General features: G+C 39.1%; 1 protein-coding gene and 1 long non-coding RNA gene across 4 annotated transcripts in view; both read left to right on the top strand.

Moving 5' to 3' along the window:
• The window catches only part of jp (junctophilin), a 128,891-nt gene extending 119,048 nt beyond the window's left edge, over positions 1-9,843 (top strand). For both annotated transcript variants that reach the window (XM_045759379.2, XM_045759378.2), the window contains exons 9-11: positions 633-1,513; positions 2,994-3,185; positions 4,862-9,843. In XM_045759379.2, coding sequence (XP_045615335.1) covers positions 633-1,513; positions 2,994-3,185; positions 4,862-4,948 — 1,160 coding nt within the window. In that variant the 3' untranslated portion in view covers positions 4,949-9,843. The remainder of the gene's footprint in view (positions 1-632; positions 1,514-2,993; positions 3,186-4,861) is intronic.
• LOC138358443 (uncharacterized) overlaps positions 1-17,125 on the top strand; it is a 236,345-nt gene that overhangs the window by 218,962 nt on the left and 258 nt on the right. The window contains exons 4-6 of one of the 2 annotated variants that reach the window (XR_011225378.1): positions 14,432-14,650; positions 15,818-15,871; positions 16,638-16,699. The exons of the other annotated variant lie outside the window; for it this stretch is intronic. This is a non-coding gene — a long non-coding RNA (uncharacterized lncRNA). The remainder of the gene's footprint in view (positions 1-14,431; positions 14,651-15,817; positions 15,872-16,637; positions 16,700-17,125) is intronic. 2 annotated transcript variants of the gene reach the window in all.

Raw genomic sequence — 17,125 nt, 5'->3', positions numbered from 1 at the left:
ACTAGACTCTCGTATCAGGAATGGTTGAGGGCCATAGGACTAACAACACTGTAAACCAGACATGATAGGGCTGATCTCGCTGAAATTTTTAAAACACTGAACAATTTGTTGGATCTTGACCCAGACCACTTCTTTAAAAGGTCAGATGTAACGCATACAAGGAGGGATGGGAGGGAGTTATCGAGAAAGCACCAAGCCATTACGACTGTATAGCACTTAGAAGGGGTCAGGATAAGGATTTGGAATGGGACGAGGGGAAGGAATGGTGCCTAAATACTTAGACAGTTGGGGATTAAATGCCGATCTGCATGAAGCGAGACCTTGGAAATAATGGTCTTGACCATAATCACTAATGCGAGGGACCCGATGGTTTCTCTCTCAACATACACAACACTTGCTGGTTGATTGTTATATTACCTCATACAGTATTTCCATACTGACTTTTGTCTGTTCTACCTGATTTGTGTCCTTCTATACTGTTGTACTTGTATGTCATAATCTATTTTGTTCCTAAATTTTGTGTCATAATATAAACAAGAGGCAAAATTTTGACTGTGAAAACCAGACTAGCAAATGCTTTAGGTGCTTCAAATGTACAGTACCTCATTTTGTACATATAAATTCTATTGCAGGTGTGGACATCATCAAACCCCCAACTGGGGTACGTCCAGTACAGCCAGTTGCGAACACAGTGTCACCCTCACATCCACGGGATGACAGCTCTGGACCACACTCAAATTCACAATACAGTCGTGGCGTGGATAGTAGACATGATTCAATAACTCCTATGCCAAGTGGTGGTGGAGGACCTGGTTACACAAAATATCATGCTGCGGAATTACCACCAACAGACCCTGCAGGATCTCGCCGTACCTCTGTGAATCCTGGTAGCAGCCTTGCCCATGATGACCCCTCACAGCAGTTCAATCAGAATGAAACCATAAAAAGCAACACTTTAGAGCGCGGTCGCACTCCTGGCCGGAATACAGTTAAAGCAGGTAGCAGGGGAGGGCAGGAATACGATTTTTCAGGCCATATAATAAATGATCGTTTTGACCACTACAACAAACCTTCATCACGCGCACAATCACGTGATCGATCAGTAGATCGGTTTGGTTCTGGCGGGCAGACTCCCATACCCCCAGAATTGATAAACCCTAGGTCTCGGGCACCATCAACCCAGCGCATAATATCCCAAGACTGGACGCCCGACTCAGGGGTAGATGTAGACGAGACAGCTGTTCCCATCACTGGCAGCTCTCGACGCTCGTCTCGCCCATCGTCGATGAAATCTGGTGAAATACCCCTCTTTGCTGGGAATGGGTCAGTGGGAGGTGGGTTCACAGTGCCATATACCATCCCATCTACTCAGCAGGAAGCTGAGGCACTACTCCGACAACGAGCCTGTGGCCAAGAGATCCCAATTTGTCCCCCAACCCCTGGCCAAGGCACTGTCAAGCGCACAGAATCACTGTATATAAACCCTATTGTGAGGCGTCAGGCGCAAGTTAAGGTAAGTTGCATCATTTTCACTGTAAATTTTAAATGGATTCAAGTCCTTATTGGAAATTGCTCATTTGATGAGATTCCAGTATTTGATCTTATGAGGAATTTTTATAATTCTCGAACTTTATCCTAATGGTTGAATAAACTATGATTTATATATTAAGCTTTGGGTTAGGTATCTTGGATAAATTTTGCTTTCAGATTAAGCATTTAATGCAAGCACAGCATTGGTGCCTGAAACACATACAAAAATTACAACCATTTAGCAGCCAGCATCTTGCTTTCATTCACTATCTATAGAAGTTTCAAACTAACTTTATTGACACTTATTTTTATTCTTTCCTCTTCCAATGAATGATCAACTCCAGTTAAGCTAATGATGTCCAACATTTTTATCATATTGTCATTAAGTAAATTACCCACCAGGAAAGCAATTCTAAATATAGTTAGAGGGTAAAATATAATTTGAAATTACACCTCGATTTTGTAAACAATTCAATCGTTTGTTCACAGAATTGGGAGTGTTATTTAGGTGGGTTTTGCAGCTTTGTTCTCTCTTGAAGCCAGCAGTGGTTTATTTTGACTTGCTGATATTTGCCTTTCCCAGTGAGGTGGCAAAAATAAATACCGCCACTCCCGGCACCTCTTTGAATGGGGTATGTTCTAGCATTGGTGCCTGGGAGGCCTATAGAACATGTCTGGTGCGACCTAGTAGATGGTACCATATCAATATGGTACCATCTATATAAGGTATAGATGGTACCATATTGTATAAGTAGTCAGGGTATAAGTAGTCAGCTACTCTATCCTTTTGAGATGTATTTTATAGTCTCAATAAATGTACTTGAACCATATAGTTCAATATGGTTGAACTATATTGTAGCTTCAACAATCCATACGGGGCTCCCCCTCAGAAAAGAAACTTTGTTCACTGAAATATGGTAAACTACAACTGAAATGTTCAGAAAAATTTGTCTAGACTTTCTCTATTATATGCACTTGCAATTGTTATAGGTCAATATTTTCTGTATTTCCTATATATATTTCATTTTAACAATCTCCATTGTCCGTTTTAGTTTTTTATTCAAAATTAAATTTACAGTAGAATACGGTTTGTATTTGTAACTAAGATTTATAAAGTAGGCCTAGAAATATGAGGAATTTGCTTTGTGTTGTCCACTGCAAACATGCTCAATAATTTTTTTTTTTTTTAGATGTACACTGTATAAGGAAATTATTCAGGTATAAAATCTAATACAGTACTGTACTTTTATTACAATACACATTGCTACAAAAAATATCACTACTTGGCCTTTTGGCTAAGATCAGAAATGTATGCTACAAATTTTTTTTAACAATCTATGCTAGATCGATCCTTAGCTAGATCTATGCTAGGGAATTTAACAATCTATGCTTGCTGCTCATTCTTAACATTAAACGAATGCCATATTTGACTGCTCTTGATACAAAGATTTATGTCCCTGTAGGCGGCACCAGCCCCTGCATTGAAAAGGAAGAAGTCACTGCCTGAGGTACAGCCGTTGCCCGTACCTATCATGTCACGTGAAGAGGCTGCAGTACTCAGCTCAGCCCAGAGACACGCGTTCCGTCGTCAGGCTGAGGAAGCAGAATTGTACCGGGCTAACCCTCTCCTCTACCTCACCAGCCCTGCCGTCCAGGTAAGAGAGCCGACATGCGCTGATCTCGACTTATTGGCTTTGGCACATGTCGGCTGTCACAAGCCCAGCTCTGACACATGCATCATAATATGCACTATAGTTTTTTATGTCCATTTGTGTGTATTATATTCATGTTTAGTTTACTTGGCATGGTTTTTAATACTGCAATTAGCTTGCAGGCCTACACAAATTTATTTAACCTAAAGGCAGCAGACATCATAAATTACAGTATTTGATTCACAGGGTAATAATGCAGTTATCACCAAATGAAGATTTAACAAATTATTGTCTGGATTTTACATGTATGATTAAAATTTAGATATAATAGCTCTATGTAGATGTAAATAAAGACAAACTAGTTATAAAACAATGAATGAAACCTTTGACGATAAAATGGGAAGCATCAACAAAGTCGAGGACTGGGCGTTGACAAGTGCCAGATGCAGCCTTGCAGAGTGCCTCCACCAAATGAAACGATAAATATTCACTCATTTTCCTACATTTTGCATACAAGTGCATAAAAAAAAAGTTAGAAAACTACTTGATACTTAAAATATATGTTGTTCTATACAATACTACATCTAAATTTGCCCCTTCATTCAAATTTGATATACATGTACAATATCAGCAATTTTTTAGATACTTTTACAACATTTTTTAGTTATATAAGACAGCATTCTTTTAATGTGGAATCAAATTATAAATTTGTAATTTCATGGGGAAAGCTTTGATAAATCATTGAAAGAATAAGACCAGTTTAACTTACTTTTGGCCAGCATTTATTAAAAAATTAAGTCAGTTACTGTATATAACCAATTAATAAACTAGAAACTATTGAGGATTTTAAATTATGTTCATGTGCTGTATCTAGATTTATTCCTGCCTAATGTACATGTACTTCTTATTGTAAACTGGGTGTTAATGACTGTAAACCACTCTTTGGTCTTTGAGGGAATAGAGAAAGGTGGGGTTAAATATTACAAAACCATGCTGAATGCTCTAAAAATCTAATATTTAACACAAAAGTAGTTATTTTATTAATGACACTTGACTACTGTGCCTCATTGCCTGTGATATGTATACCACATGCAGATGATGAGTCGCAATAATGTGGCTGAAGATATGATGACCAAACCACACGCCAGAAGATGAAGTTTCATTCGTTGTTTCGGTCTGTCCTGGACTATTTTTAAGTCGATTGTGATAATGGTCCAGGATGGACCGAAACATCGTCGTCTCTTCATCTTCTGGTGTGTGGTTTGGTCATCACGTACACCATATTTTCCGTTTCATATTTATATACTAAATATTCAGAATCAGATAGAGGAACAGGCCTACTTATTTAGGCTCTTCAGCTCCCTCCCTTTCAGATCACTCCCTTCCAGCCCCCTCCCACCATTCTTCCAGTGCCCTCCCTTTTAGTGCCTTACTTCCAATAAGCTCCACTGGCTAGAAATGTGGACACCTTGAAGAATAATTATTTTCATACTAAAACTATAATGATTTTGTAGAGGTTAATTACTTTCATTTACACATTCAAGATATTTTATTGATGTATCATCATTTCAGACACTAGCATTGCATTATCATGCCTGCCATTAGTAATTTACTTAAAACCATTGTGTATACACAAACTGTACTGTACATCACTTTCTCATGACGGTATCCTTTTGCAGGACTGGTTCTCCCGGCAGCGCCTTGTTATGCTCATCCTCTTCCTAAACTTGTCGCTGGCGTTGATGTTCTTCAAACTATTGTCGTAGCAGCCAGCAAGGCCGCGGGTTCTTCAGGCCGCTGCCCTCGCTGCCACGTGAGAGCTATGCCTGCCGCAGCCCCACCCTCAGGGAGTGCCAAAGCAGCAGCAGCAGAAACAACAGCAGCCCTGGGCGTCCCTGCGTGTTGGCCGCCGCCCGTGCCTTCCTCAGCAGACTACGCCTGCGACTCGCCTGCTCACGTGTGCTGTCAGAATCTCTATTTTGTTATGGTTCGTGCCGTGTCCTGCCGCCCATGTGTGAGCCGTCCCATTTTGTACTGCCGCTGCCGTCACAGCTACTGTCCTCAGGTGGACGGCCTGGAGCTTACGCCGTACCCATCTGGCCTGACCTGAGCTGACTTGTGCGGCCCGGGGGCTAAGGAGGGGGGAAGGCAGGAGGAGAAGATGGAGAACAATGAAGAGGAGGAAAACGAAGAGGATAAAGCGACCCCCTTGACTCCATGGAGGATCGTGTGCGAACAAAAAACCGACTGAATGAGCTCTTTGTCCCTTGTGGAGTGTTTTGGCTGTGCCTCATTTCCTTCGTCACCTGACCACAAACTCACTGCATCCGGGGCAACTATGTACATTACTGCATCTTTTGCTACCATTACTGTGGCCTCCACCTACCCAATTCTCTAGACTTGGGATGATGGTGGCTGTCCCAGCCCCGGCGAGCACTTGCCGTACTTGCATAATAGGCACTAGATTTTCTATCCACTTATGGTACTATTTGTGAAGTTCAGTACAGATTTATACTAATGTAATTTCTAGTACTGGTTAATTTTTTTAAAGTGTATTATAACTGCCTCTTGTGGAGCAGAGGTCATATTGACTTCTGTGTAGAGGAAATGTTGTACAGTGGATAAGCATTTGTACCACATCAGGTCTCTCCCTGTAAATGTCAAAGGGGACACAAGGCATACAAATGCAAGAGCAGGAGAAACCAGTTGAACTATATTCAGTTTTCTATAAAGCCATATTAAGTGCTTTAATAAATTAATAGAGGGATATGTGAGATGCACATGTTTTTCTGCTTGATCATTTGCCTTTTAATTAGCTCAAGACAATATTGTAATTGACAGTACAGTTGTGCATAGTATATTACATTTTATACTTTGTTTTGTGTTTCTAACTTATGTTATTTCTCTTATTTATTTTATTAATGGTCTCATAGATGGTACAGATACCTACAGAAATGCCTCAAGATGAGGCACATTGCAGGTCTGGCCAATACTCTTGTACTGTTTAAACACCAAATCTTTGTGGATTTCCACATGCTAGAAAACTAAATGCCTAGTCACAATATTGATTTAGTTTTCCATAGGAAACTTTTAGTAATTCCTTTCGTTAATTTGTAGTTTAGTTCAAGTGTTAAGAAGGACGGTCGTGTTAAGTTCCAATCTCCGTGGTCCAGCGGAGCCTGCATGCCTTGGTCGGGCAGGATGTGTATGCAACTTTTTGTCTGCCATTCACCATTTAGTGCAATGGATCTACCACAAAAAAATTTAGTCAAGAATATAAAACTTAAGTTGGCTGTGTTGAGAATACTGTACTGCCATCACACGTCTCTGCCCGACCTTGACCAGTCAGGTCCTAGCTCCCAGGGTAAGCTATATTGTTATCTTTCCCCATGGATCTGGAGGCCTCTGAGTCATTACTCTTCCTTATGCTACTAAGGGGCATTATTCACTTGGTAAAGCTCCTTGTTTATACCAACGAAATCTATTTTCTACTTTACAAAAAAAAAAAAATATTTATTTGCATCACTCTAAAAGTCAGTCATATCAGGTGTGACATCTGACGATCCTTTTATTTTGACGAAGACCATTCCTCCTGCTAGTGAAGGCCCATCACAAAAATAATTGAGTGCCTTTTGCATGATGGTGAGGACTTTCCTGGTTCTGATGAAGGTTCTACTTGTGCTGTTGAAACTACTTAATGTATTGTATATCTCTTGACTGTGAAACAGCCTTCATAATGCTATTAAAGATCCAGTCTCCTGCTGGGCATGAAGCTATGTGCTGGTGAGGAACTGTCTTCATATAAGAAAAATATAACATTCATAGAGGGATCTTTTTTTCAAGGAAAATTACTTTCTTCATTTAGGTTCCTGTGTGCCCTGGTGCAGATCTACCTAGTCCCAGTGTTTGTCGAGCCCTGTTCTTGTGATACGACTGCAAGTTATTCGGTTGAGAAGGCTTGCACACTCACTCCATGAGATGGATGTTATGTGCACAGGCCATGTACACAGTCATGAGTCGTGTACATTTTGAGTAGCACATGGTGACCGCTATGGTTCCTGGGGAGACCTGACACTGAGGTGCTGGCGTTGGTAATCTCGAGGTGTCCTGGTCACCTACAGCCTTCAGTTACATAGTTTCTGATCTTACTAGAGCATCGATCACATAAATACTATTACACCGTCCTTAAACATTATAGATTACCATCAGCATGCATGCATTTTTAGTACTTCCCATAGTTTCATTTGTCATTAACAAAGATCAGCTTTTCATATAATATTCCATGCAGTAGTGCTTGCTCACACTGCTACGGATGGGAAGTAACCCCATGGATGCCAAATTCTGTAGCACACTTGGGTACAACATGCCATCTCGTAAAAAGAAAACAGTGGATCATTTAAAAATATACAAATCTGCTTCTCTTAAAATATATATTTATATATACTGTATACCATTTATAAGACTACAATGTTGCCACTAGTGCACACATTATCAAATTTACATTTTTATATAATCATGGTCTATGTATTAACATGTTAAAATATTGATCACTGAAAAGCAGTTTGTTTATTATATAACTCAAATGTTTAAACTAGTTTTGGGATAACCTGTTGGCATTTTCTCTGTAGTTTGTTGGAATTGTTCCAAGAAAATATGCTAACTTGACTCCCTCAGTCCCAAGTTGTACTGGACGTCAGCCTCCCAGAAAGTCGGCACCATCTGTTATTATAGTTCCTTAGTATTGTTATCAGTAAACACACTCCTCTTTTGGCTATCCTTATGGTTTCACTCTTATGTATCTTGCCTCTTGCTCATTATATTTTATCACATTTTGTTCTCATTTTCACATCTTTTCTCATCATCTATCTGTCCAACCATTCATGTGTCCACACCACCGCTGCTTCACATTGTCATCTGACATCACAAAAACATTTAAGTCATGCATACCCAACAGGTAAATTCATTAGAGTTCATGCATGTGTGCAATGTATACATTTTTAATTTAATTCGTGTGTTCTCCCATTCTTGTATCTGCCACCTTCGGAGTTGCAAATAAATTTTTTTTGCATATCACAAGAGACATCTAGCAGTCATGTACACCTAAAGTTGTATTAAAATAAAACTCTGTACATGACTACTCACATGCACACACAAATGCATGCAAATTAATAAGCCACAATGAACATTGCCAAGACTTGGTTGGAAAATGATCCTTTAATGAAATACTAAGTTTGATTTGGAAATCTATGCTGCATGTACTGAACATCACTTCAGAATATTCATATATATTGTCAGTTGTTTTGATTATGTTTTAAAGAGATCTTTGTTATAATGCAGTGTTTCTAAATTATTTTTATTTATATATCACAGTCCCAGTAAAGTTTTAAAATGAGCTGTATTGGATTAAACTTGAAAACATACTTTCACCAATGTCCACACTGCACATTATTTTGTATCATTATTTTATCATCCAAGTTTTAATGTGTCAAAGGACAACAAAAATTATTTTTAAGAAATAAATGTGATATTTTTAACAAAGGAAATTATGAAAGTTTATTAGGATTGTTATTTGTTACTATTTTATGTACAGGGTGGATATTTGTAAGAGTAGGCCTAAAGGTGTGAAGCTTTTTGTGGCCAACCTCAACCATCCCCCCAACCCCCCCACATTCCTGTGACTTTCAATATCTTGGTCAAGCTAATAATCATTGATTCATCTCTAAGATGCCTTAAACCCCTAAAATGTGTCTTTGTACACATTTCTCAAATGAGATGGCTTGTATGGTTTAATTACATTTCTCTCCCTGTACCTTGTGTCTGTCAGTTATGAACCTGGTGTTAACAATACATCCACACAAATTGCTCCTGGTTTTTACTACCTGGTAGATCTAGCGTGATAGCAGCTGCATATCAAGGAATATTTGAAGAATTTGGTCACCACTAGCAACCGTGCTCTTTTAACTTTCATATTCATCCATTACACTCATTTGTCATTAGATGCTTCACTAAACTATTACTTATTAAACTTGCTCAGTATGATAGATGTGCTAAATTAAACTCATTTATAACAATATACGGTCATTTAGTTTGAATATTTTTGAATACATGTGCATTTTGTCATGGTACATATACTTAAGCTATTGATAGTCATATTTCCAAAGTTGCAATCTATAATTTGTGGTAGAGTTAATAATTCTGTTACCAGACAAAAGATATTAGTTTTCATTACAAAATTGACAAATTCATAGCAAATGTTACTATATTAATTCATACAAAACTCCATTAAAACATCAACATAAACAAACATCCATCCAACATTGAACGCTCATTTACTCACTTTATCCGATACTCCGAGCTTGATCACATTTCCTTTCAGCTTACCATCATCCTGACCTTTCATTACTTGTCAATTCTCAAATGTGAACAAATCTTGCCAAAAATTTCATTTTTAAACCCTCATACCTCCTCAACCTTTTATGTATTTAGGGTTGGCTGCTCAACAGAGTTTGTCATGAATCCAATTATTATACCAAGTGCAGAGCTGAAGGGAACCTCCAGGATCTGAGTATCCCTATGCACTTCAACCAGGACTGGACAGTGGAGGCTGTGTGTGTGAACTTGTTGATACAAAGTTGTTCCTTAAAATAAAACCAAAACACTAGAGTATTTAATTTCTCCCTTAGCCTCTGCACTGTGCACCCATTTCATGACAACTCCGTGGTGCACACGAAAAATTTGCAATGTTTTCCTTCTAATATTGTTAAAAAGATCTCCCTGTTCACTGGAGATTTAAAAAAAAAAAATTATGTAGCTTACCTTAGCTATGGGAGGGAGGGAATTTCCCAATGACGTCACTGATTCACGAATTCACGGATGGACTAGATGTCTTATGGAGGTTTCCTGGGCCAGGTAGGCAGCAGCAGTTGCTGCAAATACACTTATACTGGTTTATTTCAATACCACCAACTTTTTCTCACTTTTTTTGCCATGTATTAGTGTGTAATTTGAGAAATTTCTGTAATGAAACATGCAGAATATCAACACTATACACAAACACATTCATGTGTATAGATTTGGACAATAAATCAATGTTTTTGCTATTAGGACACTATACACATTTCATACACCGTATATATAACTGGTTTTATGCGTTATGAACTACTAAGCAGTTGTGACACTCGCAACCATTGACTCAAAGTTAGCCTCACATTTTACACCAAGTTGTATGTATACGCATTGAGTATATTTTATTTTTAATATTGTTTACCACGGGTTTTTCAAATGAAATAATGCATTTGGCTGTCAATAACATCATAAATAATCACAGAATGTGTAGAACATTGGTATGCACAGATCTACTTGAATGACTAATATGTGCATCATAATAAAATATTAGAACAATGAAACATACTGTTTTTGCTGGTATCACACTGTACTCGCACGTATATAGCTATCTAACTCGTTCTCACACAAGACAGCACATATATGACTTAATGCTTAAAGTCAATATGTTGAATGTGATTTAGTACACAAGTGATATATTCCCAGTTACCTTTTTTACCAAGGCCCAAACTCTTCCTCACGTACCAATTTACGTCTCACAGTACCCATCCATCAACGTAGATAGCAGAATAATCGTGATTGGTTCAATTATAATGAAAATTGTAGTTTTCACAACCCACATGGGTTGTGAAATTTACCTTCTATTGTCCATGCTATTATAATATTACAGATCAGCTATATCCTACTGAAGGCTCGTAGTTTTGTTTTGAGAAATATTAGTTGTTCTTAGTAAATTATAATAAGCACTATAAATTATTACATAGAATAACAGTGCTTCACCAATCAATATTTTATACCATAGTTGGTGCTTTAAAAATCTTTAAAGAATGTTTTGTAGGAACGCTAACAGAAAACGATGTTACGTTGGAATGTTTATGGGGGTAAACTACTGCAAACAGCATGATATGGTGTCTACTATACCAAATATTGGATGGGTATAGGGTCCAATACCACCTGTTAGGTGGGTAAGGGGTCCAATACCACCCGCAGGATGGGTATAGGGATCACATCCACCCACAGGATGGGTATGGGGATCACTTCCACCCACAGGAAGGGTATGGGGATCACTTCCACCCACAGGAAGGGTATGGGGATCACTTCCACCCGCAGGATGGGTATGGGGATCACTTCCACCCACAGGAAGGGTATGGGGATCACTTCCACCCACAGGAAGGGTATGGGGATCACTTCCACCCACAGGAAGGGTATGGGGATCACTTCCACCCACAGGAAGGGTATGGGGATCACTTCCACCCACAGGAAGGGTATGGGGTCCAATACCATCCACTGGATGTGTATGGCGTCCACTACCACCCACAGGATGGGTATGGGGCTCACAACCACCCACAGGATGGGTATGGGGTTTAATACCATCCACAGGATGAGTATGGCGTCCACTATCACCCACAGGATGGGTATGGGGCTTCAACCACCCACAGAATAAGTATAGGGTCCAATAACACCCACTGGATGTGTATGGCGTCCATTGCCGCCCACAGAATGAGTATAGGTCCAGTATCACCCACAGGATTAGTATATAGGGTCCACTGCCGCCCACAGGGTCGGTAGGGGGTCCACTACCGCCCACAGGGTTGGTAGGGGGTCAACTGCCGCCCACAGGGTCGGTAGGGGGTTCACTACCGCCCACAGGGTCGGTATGGGGTCCACTACCACCCACAGGGTCGGTATGGGGTCCACGACCGCCCAGAGGGTCGGTAGGGCGTCCACTACCGTCCAAGGGTCGGTAGGGGTCCACTACCGCCCACAGGGTCGGTAGGGGGTCCACTGCCGCCCACAGGGTTGGTAGGGGTGTCCACTGCCGCCCACAGGGTCGGTAGGGGGTCCACTACCGTCCACAGGGTCGATATGGGGTCTACAGGGTCGGTAGGGGATCCACTACCGCCCACAGGGTCGGTAGGGGTCCACTACCGCCCACAGGGTTGGAATGGTAGGGGGTCCACTGCCGCCCACAGGGTCGGCAGGGGGTCCACTACCGCCCACAGGGTCGCTATGAAGTCAACTACCGCCCACAGGGTCGCTATGAAGTCAACTACCGCCCACAGGGTCGCTATGAAGTCAACTTTTATTTTATTTTATTTTTATTTTTAACTACCTCCCATAGTGTGTGCATAGTGTCCAATACCGCCCATAGTGTTTGTATAGTGTCTACTACCGCTCATACTGTTATTATGGGGTCCACTACCCCTCATAGTGTCGGTATGGGGGTCCATTACTACCCACAGGGTGTGTCTGGGGTCTATTTTTTTCTGTATAGCAGAGGTGGCAATACTGCTTTTCCAATCCCATTTGTTGTTCAATGTAAAATATTTGTTGCTCGACTTGCAACAATTTATATATATATATATATATTTATATATATATATATATATATATATATATATATATATATATATATATATATATATATATATATATATATATATATATATATTATATATATACATTATATACAAATTTTAAATCCCTTGTCATATATATAACTGAAGTGAAAGCAAAGATATATGCATTTTGATAGTTACAAAGACAGCTCTTTAACACGGGTGGAACACGAACAAGGGGAACTTAGTACCCAAATGAGCCACAGAAATATTAGAAAGAATTTTTACAGTGTCAGAGTAGTTAACAAATGGAATGTATTAAGCAGTGATGTGGTGGAGGCTGACTCCATACACAATTTCAAATGTAGATGTGATAGAGCCCAATAGGCTCAGGAACCTGTACACCTGTTGATTGACGGTTGAGAGTCAGGACCAAAGAACCAAAGCTCAACCCCTGCAAGCACAAATTAGGTGAGTACAACTAGGTGAATACTGCTGAGGGGCGGGACCAAACAGCTGAAGCTCAATTCCCTACGCATAACTAGGCGAGTCCATAGGAATTACCGTTTGTCCTGGCGCCATCTATGTTTTGACAGCAGTACTACTAATGTTCCCACGTTATGTGATGATCACTATACGAGTGTTACGGTCAGTTGCTCTTCTATATATGTTTATGGACAACGTAGGTGATTTGAGGCAATTTGCGGCCAGAGTGAAATAGTATCCACGCGGTGAGTGATGGAGGAGGTTATATACTGCTGTGTACTCGACCAGCGGGTGAGAGGTAAGTTTTATCGAACAATTATGGGGAATAGATGGGTTATTTTAAACGTAGAATGTCAGGTAACCGGTAACTACACAGATGGGGTAGTATTTTTTAAATCTTTATTTACTAAAGTGGAACATTACATTATGCCTTTAGCTGAACAAGTCTACTGGTGGGGGAAGTAGACGGGTTTTATGAAAGTATTTTACCTAAATATATGTATTTGGTTAACTAGTTCAGCCGTTACCAGGGAGGGTGTTCCTTTAATCTAATCTAAAAATTCTAGCCGGACAAAGTGATTAAATAAAGAAATTGAATAGAACGAAGTGGTTTGCCAGGGTGCTTAACATTTAGTTTAGTTCACTTACTATGCAGCCCATGCTTAAAGAATGCAAGTTTATCATATTGAATTTACCGTAGTTTTACTGCATTTAATATACCGTTTTTACCCTATTATGTGGGGTAAAGGCCGGTCGTGGAAAATTCCTAATATACAACTTTTAAAGAAAGTTTGAGTTAACTTTAACGCTTAAGTTAGTGACCAATTAGCTTAGTCTATTGTGAGGAAAGTTACTAGAATCTAACATTGCAAGTGCCATTTCTCTACTCTTTTTGAGAAACATGACTAGATACATGAATCGCATAGTTTTATTACTAAATGTTCATGGATTAGGTTGCATAGTTGAGTAAATGGTGATAAGGTTTGTGATTTTGTGTACCTTGACTTCGGCAGAGATTTTGATAGTGGCGCAAAATTGATAGGGGCTCGGATCATTGGGAATGCTGACTGAAGTTGATTAGGTCATAGCTATACCAAAGGAAATTAGTATAAATGGGGTTAAGTTGGGAGAAGTGTTGTAAGTAGTGCCTAAAAGCTCTCCTTGGACCTCGGTTATTCGCAAGATTGTGGTTTAGACTGCAATAGTTGCAGAATTGGCAAATAAAAAATACAGATGCCCTATATAGTTTTGAAATGGTTAAGACTACCAGATGCAGTTTAATGCTGACAAATGTAAGGTTTGGGGGCTAGGTAAAGATGAGATAGATGGTGTAGATTGTTAAGAGTATTAAATTTTTTGCAGGTGGTAAATTGTCCCCGAGCTGGCGCTGCTCTCCAGCCTGGGATGTTGATTGGTTAGTCTTCAACTGCCTCCCAACATGGTAGTGAGGTCCTGAACTGACATGCAGTGAGGAACGTGGAAAGCTTCCTGAATTGGCACATGGTATGCCTCTTTCAAACCAGCAGCTGGCACAAATGTTCCAGCTAACATCAGAATAGTGGATGAAGCCCACACTAAAATGTAAGTGGTACAGTAAATGGACACTCCCCCCCCCCCTCCCTTTTGACACTGAACAGTTGGGAGGAAGGGGGGGGGGAGAAAGTGTGGCTTATAGTTCTATTGCTACAGAATGTTTTGCCATAAGCCAGTGGCAGTGCCTATTGGCACTTGCTATTCAGAATCTCCCCCTTACATAGTTAATTAAAAACGAAATGCTGTAGACAAGCTTAACACCATGCAAGCCAACTAATATTAAAGTTAGAAATATTTATTAAAAACAGTTTTTATCATATGGGATGTTATTTTAGAAGAATGGGTGGTGTGGTGGTTATGTTATGGTTGAGTAACATGGTACAAGAGGGCAAGTAGTTGCTGAGCAAGTATGCCAATTTCAATTTCTAGCAAACTGGCAGATACAGAAGTGCACACTTTCTGCATGGATTCTAATGGCAGTAAAGTTCCTACTAGAGTTACTGGCCACCATTCACTAATGACTAGGGGAAGTTAGCTCAGAGCATCTTTGATGGCAACGAAAATGTTGCCCCCTTCAAAAGTTAATCATTCCTTTGGCAGAACTGTAGGTAAATTGTTCCCACAACATTTAATCCGTTAACAGTACTGTATCAGGTTCATAAAGAAATTTATAATAAAGACCAAGTGTGGTCATAAGTGCTGCAGATGGGGGAGATAGGACCTTACACCTGCAGAAGTGTGGTGATAACTGGAGAAAATATGGCCTTGTATAGTTGCTAGTGTAAAAATATTACTAAATTTAGTAAAATCACATTGTCTTGGTAGTATAGTTGGGTTAATTATGAATTAAGACTAAAAAGCTTGGTACACAATTCAACAGAATAAATTTGTGCCCCTAGTAGTAAGCAGTGGTTGCAAAAGAATAATAATTTGTATATATAAATTTTGTATAGCTTTTATTCAAATGTTATACATGGTTGTTAAATTAGTTTGTTTGCAATGTTCCAGAAAAATGTTAATGACTAAAGTTGTTGGAAAATAAAATTTGTATAGGATGTTGACTTGAAATGACTATAGGTTTGTTTGTAATAAAGATGGGACAAAGATACTTTGTGTGCCATGTAAAATGGCAACTGTTAAACTGGTGGTACAGGTATGAACAAGAACATTGCTATGCAAATAACTTTTTAGTAATATTTACTGTTCACATGACAGGTTGTGGAAGGTCCTGGCAACAAAGAGCTGCAGGAAAATACTTGCAGATCTACAGTAAGTAGTGTTGTGTACATTGGAATTAGAGGGTAGAGGTTAATTGCTAAAAACCTATAAAATATTAGGGTATGGAAGTCTAGGCTTAGGCTAGTGGGTACTATATCTGCAAGTTTAGTCCTTTCAGGAATGTATTGAAATTGTAATGTGGGGCATTAGATCTTAAACAGCATAGTTGAGGGTGTTTTAATAATTTTAATGAAATATAAATCTTGTTTAGTTAACATTAAATGTTTGTTAAATAAGCTTTAATCTATAAATGTATAACACTGTTAAGGGTAATCATGAGTCAAAGTTAATGGCAGGAAAAGTTTTGTTCTAAGTGATGGTATTTTTCCCTTGAAAGTAAAAAAAAATATTAAATGTTTACTTTAGCTTGGTTTTAAATTTATATTTTCCAGAATGTGGTTTGGAAAGTCCAGAAGTCCCTCTGTCAGTTGCAGTAAAGGTTAATCTGAATAGATTTGCATAAAAGTAAAAAAATAGTATTAACTTAAACAATATAGCATTGGCTAAAGATAAATGTAAATTGCCATTGAAGTGCAGTTGTGGATAGTTTCTCAAATGACATTTACTGAAACTTGGCAAATTGATGCCATATATATTTATATTGCTAAACTAGATCTTTACTACTAGAATATGTAGGAAAGGAAAATTCCTTAAAGAAATTTTTTCCATCTGAATTTGTAAAGTACTGAATGCTAATTTTTAAAGTAAAGAAAGATTGGGTTTAAATTGGAAAATAATTTGTTGAAATATTTTTCAGGTGAAAGTGATTATGATTCATGGACTGGCTTGGAGTGAGGCTCCCTTACTCTGCAAAAGTGGGTGAGTTTGCATTTGATGTTTTAGCTATATCAATGACCTAATCTTAATTCTCTTATCTAGTCCATTTATAGGTGTGTAACCATGTCCTACTGTTACAACCCACAGGGGAAGATGCAGTTTGTACTGATCCTACCCCATTTCATAAAAGGGGACCAGGCAGTCTTGCAGATTTCCCTGGCTTGGCTTTTTCAGAGCTTTGCTCTACTACCCATCTAATAGAAGGACTAGATTTGCATAGGTTTAGGGACCCTTAACAATGGTTACATTGTTAATTCACACAGGGCTTGTTTGCTGAATGGGTGGATGCATCTACAACTTTAGTGCCTGGCATGCATTGTACAGTGCTTTCAGTAAAGCATATGTACAATGTGTTTGGCACTAAAGTGGTGGATGTAATGCACCCATTCAGGGAACAAGCTCTGCACT

Source organism: Procambarus clarkii, chromosome 83 (assembly GCF_040958095.1).
Source record: "Procambarus clarkii isolate CNS0578487 chromosome 83, FALCON_Pclarkii_2.0, whole genome shotgun sequence".
Taxonomy (NCBI): domain Eukaryota; kingdom Metazoa; phylum Arthropoda; class Malacostraca; order Decapoda; family Cambaridae; genus Procambarus; species Procambarus clarkii.
This window is presented reverse-complemented; position numbering and strand designations above follow the sequence as displayed.